This window comes from Microtus ochrogaster, chromosome 10 (assembly GCF_000317375.1).
Source record: "Microtus ochrogaster isolate Prairie Vole_2 chromosome 10, MicOch1.0, whole genome shotgun sequence".
NCBI lineage: Eukaryota > Metazoa > Chordata > Mammalia > Rodentia > Cricetidae > Microtus > Microtus ochrogaster.
This window is the reverse complement of record NC_022016.1, coordinates 4726453-4736503: the sequence shown is the minus strand read 5'-3', so window position 1 is coordinate 4736503 and position 10051 is coordinate 4726453. Positions and strand designations below refer to the sequence as shown.

Below are 10051 nucleotides of genomic sequence, written 5' to 3'. Positions count from 1 at the left end.
CTACCCACCACATCCCTCTGTGCCTTTCCTCCCTTGATGAAAGGAGATGAAACTCTGGGAGAGAAGATTAATTTGTCTTGGTAATTCTATTTTAAAAATTTATTCTTATTTTATGCATATGGGTGTTTTGTCTGTGCACCACATGTGTACAGTGCCTATGAGTGCTGGAGGAGGATGCTGGGTGATCTGAGACTGGAATTATAGATGGTTGTGAACCACCATGTAGGGAGCTGGGAAGCAAGAGCAGTCAGGGATCTTAGCTACTAAGTCACTACTGCAGCCTTTAAATCTAAGAGAAAAAAAAAAACATATCCCTTGAATTTTAGCATTTCCTTTACTGGAAAACTTTGAAATATCCCTGAGCTAATATATACGGTTAAAACAATATGCACAATTACTCAGGAACCATAGTAAACAAAACTTCTTATACTCATGATATTCACTCCTTACCATATTTTAGAAAAAAATAAATGTTATGTCCATGTTGCAAAGATGGAAGCTGTCCAAGGAGACACAACAATCAATGATGGGTTGGGGTCTTTAAAGAACACTCCTAGCAGACCATGTAAAGAAATGTGAGCTCTTGTGGATGGGAAGCTTTTCTTACTGGGGTTTTCCAAAGAGGCATGACTCTTAAGAAGGCTATTGCAGACCTGATGCCCAATCAACAGAGAGAATTCAACCACAATACTCCGTGTCACCCAGAATATCTATGATCTTAGGAAGGGGAAGTTAAGGAAGGCACAGAAGTCTTTAAAGCCCTTTGCAGAGAAAGTTCATCTATGGGTCCATTTGATCTGCATCTGTTTTGAAGTGGGGCAAGTCTGGGTGTTGGTATAAGACAATGGATAAGGCATCCACTTTGGAATCCAGACTAATTAGGTTTAATCCTTGATGATAATCTAAACACTAACCATGTAACCTTGGAGGAGTTTATAGCAGTTTAGCCATGTGAAAGCAGAACAGTAACATTCTTGCAGGATCATGTGGGCTGAAAAACAGAAATGCCCTTGCCTCTCAAGGACACCGTCAACCCATGTGGGAGCCTCCTCTATTTATGCCAGTTACAGAAAAGGCTCATGGTGGTTAGATTTTTTGCTCCTGGCCACTCAGAGCTTACAAGTGATGGGGGTGTCTGTCACATTGCAGGATCATTTCTGTGAGACAATCTTTCTCTAATCGAGAAGATTCAATCATTCTTGAGGGTGGCCAATCTGGTTAGTTATCACCAAAATAGAGTCCATGTCCACTTATCTTAGAAAAAAATCAATCCCACCCCTTCCCAAAAAGAAGGTGGCAGAAAAGCTGGGATAAGACAAGAAAGAGAAGAAAAATACCCTGGGCTGAGACATAAAACTCTGGAACTTCAGGAGAGCCTGAAGGTTTGGTTGTAACAATGACAAGGTGATGGGAAGGCAAAAGCACAGCACTCTTCAGCAGGGTCTAGCCTCAGATGGCATTGGGCTTATTGGAACCTAGATCCTTACTCTCAAATTCAGACAAATAAAACTTACCCAACAAATGGCTTAGTGGCCACATACAAATAATAAGCCACAAAACTCAAATGCATCCAACTGGAGAAGGTCTTGATTTAAGAGTCCACTGATTTAACTCTTGAATGATTTTTAAATAACCAAAGAAAACAAACTACTGGAGGTGTTGAAATGTCAGAAAAAAGTGTTGCTTGAACAGAAAGTGGTTTGATGCATGGATACAGGCCAAACCTCTCTGAAAAAAGCTGGAACATTGTTCTTGCTCTCCAGAGGTGCCTCTCATGTCCTGGCCAGCAAGTGGACTTTCCTTAAGCCCCTCTTTCTACATGGTTCCGAGCAGGGGCCCAAGACAAGGCAGAGCCCTGCTCATAGCCCATCCTTCTCAAAGGAGAAGATTGACCAGGCTGCAGCATCCTAGCATGTTCTTGTAGCTCACACATGAAATGGCTGTGGCTAGTGGCAGAGGCCTGAAGGGTGTGTCTTACCTGTGAGCAGTTGAAGGTCTGGGAGGGGCTCAGAGAGGACCCCCCGGCATTGCTCTTCCACAGGCAGTGGGATCACCAATAGTCCATCTGCCAGCTGGGGAAAGTCCTTGATGAAGTTGTTCTCCCTGTTGGGCAAAGCAAAGAAATTATAGAGCAGAAGAAAGGAGCACCACAATAGTGGGTCAAGGAGGCAGGATGTTCACTGTTCGAACAGGCTGGGTGGGCTTTGCTACAATGGCTGCTGAATCCCAGCTCTGAGCACCTAACACTGACCACGGGGTGTAGAATGCAGGCAGGCTGAGCATCAAGCCTGGAGCACCCACTGACTAGCTACTTACTGTTTTTCTCTTTGAAGCAAGTTTCTGTTTCTATAAAGGGGCTTAGATCTCAGGACTGCTGTAAACACTTAATGGGATCAACTGCCAATTGTTTAAGACATCCTCTGAGGCTCTACAAACTATATATTTGGCTGTGAACCATCATTTGCATAAGCAATGGCATGGGTAAACCTGGACGCGAGGGAACTGAGCAAAGCATGAAGGGTTTGAAGAAGGGAGCAAGGCTAAGCTGAAGAAAGGAAAACTTAAAAGCTGCATACTTCAGCTCAGACAAAGGGGCAAAACTGAGGCCTGGAGAAACAGGATATATTATTTAACAACCACCAGTAGACTGGACACACGCCCATTGTCTTTACCCCCCAGGCTAGTGCTCTTGGCTCTGCCCTGCCTTCATAGAGGCCTGCCTGCAAAGTATCACAAGACAAACCTCCGTGTAACCCAGGAACACGGAATCCTGCATAGATATGGTTTATCCATCTGTAGGACAGAGAAAGCAGAGAGTGCAGGAAAAGGACACAGACAGCATTATTCCAGACAATAGGCTGACCTAAAGATGGAACAGGCAGTCACGAGAGACGCGAAGCTTGCTGATACTGGGAATGTGCAAGCAGGAAGTGTGGCAGCCAGCTGGTGAGCAGGGGACCAAGGGCATTTTCCTATCTATCCTGACTCATAAGATGGCCTCATGGTCAGAGTTAGCAATGCTAGTTAGAGGCTAGACATGGAGGAGGGAAGGGAGGGAGGGAGATAACAAAAGCAGGAGGTTGCTTATACCTTCGTTTTGCCACCTGGCACAGCAACTGGAAATGAAAATCAGAGTCAAAACCAAAAATACATGATGCCTTGAAGCCTAAATTCCGGGCCATCCAGAAGCAGCTGGAAAACTGCAAGCCGGGTCACCTTTGTGTCTTTACTGCGCATGCCCACACCACCCCCTATACACATCGAAAGTCCATCACCAATGGACTTTTAGTGGAGATGTTCCTGGGTGCTCAGTCCAGAGAAGGTGATGCTCTCATCACCTCCAACATCTCCAGCATCCCCATCATCTTCCCCATCACTCTGACTGCCATCTCTGTTATTCATGGCATCCTTAGTTTGCTAGGCTCCAGCAAAGCTCCACGTATACCTGAATACTTAATTTTCACCGTGACTCTTGAGCTAGCATTGTGTGTAAATCACAAATAAGTAGCAATAAGATTCTAGGTTAGTGAGGATAGAATTTACAGCCAGGTCTAGCAGAGCCTGGGCCTCTCTTCAGGGGATGCGTGTGCACTGTGGTGAGTTCCCAAGCCACTCTTGCCATATAGCATGGTAATTTGTGCGAGCCCAATGTCACTCTGGGCAGCCACATAGACTACATATCTGGGAGCTCAGTACAGCGCTGGGAATGTGGAAGACAGCTTTCCAGGCAGTGGAAACGCTACACACAATAAGACCGGCAAGGTGGCTGCTGGGCTCAGACCTTTCCTCAGATGTGAAGGGAGATGGACGGGTGCCACAGGCTCTAGTCAGTACCTACCAGATTCTGACTGCAGAGCCCTGGGGTGAGGGCCATGGACAGAAACACAGGCTCGTCTCCCCGGCCTGGTGAAAGAGATCACACTGGCCATGCACACTGCTGGTGAGTTTGTTGGCAGGCATTGGTAGGATTGTCAGAACCCCTTCCCCATGTGACCTCAAGCACTTGTTTCGTAGGTAGGAGAAACTAACTTTGATGAGGGGTTAATGGTCCTGAACACTGACCTCCATTGTTGCCCCCCACACAGTGTCCTTCCTGAGTAATCAGGGGCAAAGTTCACAAACCTCAATTTTCTCATCTATAAAATGAGGATCATGGAAGTTTCCCTGCCTGCTATAGTGGAAAAGTGGAAATGACGTTATTTAGTACCGACTGTACGCCAGGTACATAAAAACTTTAATTTAAAAGAAACTTAACAAGTCAAAGCCACACAATTGGTAGGTATGAGGTCTTAGGTAATCTGGCCCCAGAGTCCATAGTTCTCATTTCAGGAAATGTAAGTATCCCAAACCCTGCCTCAAGACACACAGACTGAAGTCTTCCCATAAAGGCCTCAGTGCCCATGGGTTCCCAGACACCAAGCGGAGAGAAGGGGCTGTGGCCTCGTACAACCCGAATGCACAGCGACTCTGCTCTCCCTCACCCCAGCGGTCCTCACCCTGAGGTGGGCACAGTCACAGCAGGGAGAAGGGGCTCCACCACATGTGACGTGTCCTCCACTGATCTACAGTCTGAGCACATTTGGTAGCCAGGCCTTGGAGGAAAATTTCCTTTAATTTACTTTACTGCCTTAGGGTGGGAGGTTTTCTCTATATCCATCAACTTTCGTCTATGTTTTTAAAACTGCAGCAGAGGGAAGTCACACTCACTAGTATCCTAATCCCCCTCCTCCAACTCCTGTGCTTTCTGGCCAAGTCAGTATTAGGATTTTAGGGAGATCTGAAATCCATCAGTGGACAACTGAAAGATGTTCCTGGGTAACCCCAAATTGCAGGAAACATGGGTTAAGGTGTCTTTTGCATAAATATTTCCCCGGGAGCTTCCAGAAAAGGCCTTGCAGAGATTAACCTGATGAAACTCATGAGGAAGGAGAAGCAGGAAGGGAGGAGCCACGTTAAACTGAGAGGAAGGCACACAGGCGAGAATGAAGCACTGAATGACAAGACCACTGCTGGTCTCCCAGGTAACAAATCTGTTCCTGGCCGTCTGCACAATGACCACAGCCCTGCACGGCCTTGGCCAGCAGAGGGCGCCCAGGGCCTTCAAGCGGTCTGCGCTTGGAAAAAGCAAAATATAGACCGTGGGGGGGAAAAGCAGCCCTGGCGAAAGTTCGGCTAAATAGTAAAAATCTCAGGTGAAAGCTGAGAGACCTTGAAAGTCCCAGGCTGAGGAAAAGACCCAGAGGTGCCATGTACTGGCTCAACATAGGACAATCAAAATCAACTCAGTTCATTAGGTCTTGGGATCTTTCTTCTCTCTGGCTTCCCCCACCCCAACTGTGTGTGTCTGTGTGTGTTGGGCAGGGCTGTTTTAGCATTACAAAAACTCTGACAGGCTCCATTAGTCCCATTTTATAGATGTTGAATCAGGCACTCAGAAAAATTAAGAAACTTATCTGACTAAGGTCCATAGTTGGGAATGATGGTAGCTACAGCTACCCTTTGGGCTTGTAGCTCGGTGCCTGGGCTCAACTGAGTCCTCATATTCAGGGAATATAACTAGGATCTGCTCTGCTCTCTTAATCATGGACTAGATCATGTATTTCTGGACATTAGATCAGGGAGCGGCGTAAGCACACCCACAGCAGAGCACGCTTTTATGCATGTGGACTTGGGTTGGGTAGCATGTGTCTATGTGTATATATCATGTAAGTGAATGTTGCTGTTTCAAATCAGGAACAGAATAACTGTTTGTTTAGACAAATGTCTTCAAAACGCATCCTTGTGAATCTTAAATTTCAATGGTATTATATGGCGATAACTCAGCAATTTTTAAAAGAACATCCTGGGAACTCTGACATTGAGTGGGTCCATTCACTCTGCACATCCACATGAATTCAGCACATGTTCTGAGCCAGGGCAACAGCAGAAGGTGAGCACAGGATGTTCCTCCACTGGCGAAGACTGTATCAGAGTCTAGAGGATCCCACACAGTCCAACCTCTGCTGTGTCCTGTTGCTCACTCAGGACTCTCATTGTGAGGCTGCACTTGCTGCCCTCTCTTGGGGCAGGTGCCCAGGCTACGACCCCTCTGGAAGGCATCCTTTCTCGGGTCACTCCTGCTCACCCCTCAGACCACACATGTCACTGCCTTTAGGAGATTGCCTCTGATTAAATCTGTCACCCACCTTTTGGATCTTACTCTTTTCTTCCAAGAAAGGCTTTACAGTTTGTGACAGTAGATCCACCCATGGAAGACCTGCATTTCTCACTGTATGCCAGGTTCCTGTGGCCTCAAACAATGCACGGAGGCCCCTTGAGGGCCAAACTGGCAGATGGAGTCCAGGAGTACAGATGCTTCGTGAGGACTTATTGACAGCACAGTGGAAAGAAACAAAAGATGGAAGCATGGGCAGAGCCTCTGTCTTTCATAGCTAGTTCTCTGGCTTGCCCTACCTCCAGAATGGGTTTCTCACCAGACGTTATCAAAGTTGAGTCCAGTTTCTCTATAAGATGATTCCAAATACTTTGTTAGGCTGATTAACTGGTTAGAAGTTCCTAATTTGTGGAGAGCTTGGATGTTAAACTGTAGAGCTCAATTGTGTTGGGCTATTTTTATTCACTTCAAAAGCGATTCATTGCCCACTTGAGTCTTACCTAATGTTTTGGTGACTATCAGGTCAAACCTACTGGAATAAATTAGCTTCCACCAGTCCAGAAGCTAAGAACCTCATCAGATAGCATTTGAGGCCTGCCCCAGAGTTCCTGCATGTTATTGCCCATCTGCATGATGTTTCCACCATTGCATTTGAATAAATGCCTTGATTTATGATGTTTTAAAACTATAAAAACTTCAAAAGGCCATCTCTATGTTGGAATATGTTATTCGGGGTACCCTAAATTCATGCTCTCAAGTCACAACCATGGTTAGTTGACTTAGGAATGATTTTGCTCTTAATCCCTTTAAATAAGAGTATTCTGAATCAACAGTTCATATACTGTGACCTCCAAAACAATGAGACAGAAGGTTCTGAGGACTCTGAACTTATGGAGCCTGGTAGGAAAACAGGACTTCTCTAGGCAGAATGCATCGGGCCTCTAATGAGCATCCATAAACAGGGTGTTTGGGAGACACTGGAGGAGGGGAGTTCAAACATCACTCTTTCATACCAGTAGTCTAATGTCTCCAAGCTAAAGTAAATCCTTCTCATCCCTTTCTCTCATGTATCTCTCTGGATGTGGGATGTTCAGAGCCATAGAAAGCATATAGCCACAGATCCAACTTCAGTTAGGAGGGTTCACGCAAGCTCCATTAGCCTTAGCAGAATTCAGCTCATGAGTTTAGCTTCCAGAAAGTGGGAGGTGTTATCTTTAATGACTGCCGATTTTGTCTGTCAGCTTTTCTCAAATCCTACATTAGGTTCTGAATCTCCTCAGGGGTTTTAGAAACAGTTAAGCCACAGCCTAGCTCATATTCTATACCATAGAACAGCAGCTAACCCATGTGTGGAGGTGAGGGGAGGTCTTACCCTCCATTGTCACCTTCTCATCACCTGTAGGTGACAGATCTACAAAACTGCTCTAATTGTCTCGCTACCATTTGATCAGCCATGCTAACAAGAAGGATAAGCAGGGGGAACTGTCCTCCTACAAGAAATTTCCACAGGCCTTGTTTCTTTTCCTGCCTACTTCCTCCTTTAAGAGTATGTGTGAGCATTTTGGATACATTAATACATAGGGACCAGCATGCCAGAACCATCACCTCTCAGTTCTGTGGAAATTAGCATTTAAATAGAGGTATTTGAGACCATGAATCACCCTAGAGTCAGCCAGCACTGTTTGCAGCCTTTTTAGTTGGAGAAGGCCAGGAGAAAGCTGGCCTGGGATTTTCAGTTTCAGCAGTGGGACTCAGGGTCTTTCTGGCTATTCCTCGGCTGTTCAGAGCCTATCAAAAAGGTCCCATCAAAGGTCCTAATGCTCATGAGGACATCTACCTGACACTTGACACTTAAAATGTGCCCTATCCCTCACCTTGAAATGAGTAGCATTTCTGCCAAGAGAGAGGGAGTGCTTTGGCAGAGAAGTGGGGGCCGCAGTTAATGTTAAGCAGCCACATGTGTTCCTTTCTTGGCTCAGCCACAGCCTGGATGTAGGATTTGAAGAAAGCACTTCCCTTCTTTGGAACTGAGAGGACTCAGGGTGGGGCTACATCAGGGTGGGGCTGTAGCGTTTCCATCAGGGGCCAGTAAATCTGGTGATTAAATGGTTCTTAACACCAGCTGAGCCACTGTTATTCTGAAGCTTCACCACACCCGGGCAAGACTTCGAAAAGCTTCTCTCGTACTCCAGTACTTGAAGGGTCAGGATGATAGCTCCCACTACAAAGTATTCTCTATATAGTTCAGGTTAGCATTAAACTTATGATTCCATGTAATAGGATTACAGGTGGATGCCCCCACATTTAACTTCCTTGTGAAGTCACTCTTTACTATCGGGCCTCAGTTCAAGGTTTAGGTCAGGCCCTCGATATAAAGTCATTCTTTCCTTCAACAGTTCATTCATGCATCAATTCATCCATTGAGCTCTATTTTGATGTGTGGGGCACTGGGGCTACAACAAAGCCGCTCTGTACCCTTCACTTACAGTTGTGAGAAAACATGCAGAAAGTACTTCCTATATGTGTGTGTGTGTTCACAAATTAACATTTTTGAAAATGTTAAAACAAACCCTTTTTGCTTCACTGGAGATCATATTCCTTTGGCATAACCCATACTAAATCAACATCATCCATCCTTTCAGTGGAAGAAAGGACACCACCCAGATAGGAGGGACTTCCTGCTCAGCTTTGCATCTCAAAGCAGGCTTTGTGCTATCTCAAGCGCAGCTCCAAGAGTAAGCATTCCTTTTTTATATCAAAACCAGGCCTGGCCAACTCAGATCACTGTGTTTCATTTTAACAATGGACTGGGTGGGCAACGACCTCAAGGGAGTTCCGCCAGATAGAAAAAAGAAAGAGACCCTCTTTCCACCACTAGGGCTTCGAGGAACCACTGGGGGGAGACCAAGATGCCTGAGTGTAATTGAGGGTGTCCCAGAGACCCTTCTTTGGGCTTTTAGAAATGAAACCTTCCACACATGCCAATGAAGAACAAGGGGAATGCTCAAAATGCCTAAAATACAGAAAGTTGGTGGAAATTTTTTGGTGAACACGGCAATGAGGTTTCCTTCTCCGGCGTCAGTGCCTATTGTGTGGGGTCTGAAAGCCCCCTCATTTGGTAAGACAACAAGTACTTTAATGAAAGTCAGAACTAGATGACACCCTTGCCTGAATTCTGACCCAGAGGGAAAATGAGATAACACTGTCAAGATATCTTGCTCCCACGGAGGCAAGGACGCTAGAGGAGGTTGAGCTTAGACAAAGAGGCTTTCAGCATGCAGAGATCTCCACTGAGTCTTCCTGAGAGCATCTCAGATAAAACTCAACATGGCATCTCTTCCAAGGCACTGCCACAGGGCCCTTCTTTGGAAGCAGTGTCTTCGTGGTTTTCTAACATGTGGTTCTGGTTCTTATGTCAAAGACCTTACACTTAGCCAACAGGAACTGTTCTTCACATGTCTGTCTCCTGGCTCAGATCATGGATTTGGTTGGTTCCTCCTGAATCCTCTTTTCCAATAGACTGACTTCCGGTTCTGATACAGAGCCAATGTTTCATAACCAGATGCTCTGATTGAGGCCACCATCCCATCCCACAAGACTACAGGAACAGCTTGTTAATGATGCTATCTGCATGCAACTATGTCCCCTCCAATTTGTTAACTATCAAGCAGCCAGCTAGAGTGATTTTTAACAATGATTATCCTACTGGAGTTGGTAATATGGTTCATCAGGTAAAGGTGTTGGTTACTAAGTCTAATGACTTGAGTTTGACCCCTGGGAAACACATGCTCAAAGAGAAAACACAACTCCCAACTAGTCCTCTGACTTCCATGTACATACACACACACACACACACACACACACACACACACACACACACTCACACACACACACACA

At 45.7% G+C, this 10051-nt stretch overlaps 1 protein-coding gene across 4 annotated transcripts in view; it reads right to left on the bottom strand.

The window, feature by feature from the left end:
• Positions 1–10051, bottom strand: part of Astn2 (astrotactin 2) — a 1041512-nt gene that overhangs the window by 296242 nt on the left and 735219 nt on the right. For all 4 annotated transcript variants that reach the window (XM_026782391.1, XM_013348224.2, XM_026782390.1 and 1 more), the window contains one exon: positions 1979–2103. In XM_026782391.1, coding sequence (XP_026638192.1) covers positions 1979–2103 — 125 coding nt within the window. The remainder of the gene's footprint in view (positions 1–1978; positions 2104–10051) is intronic.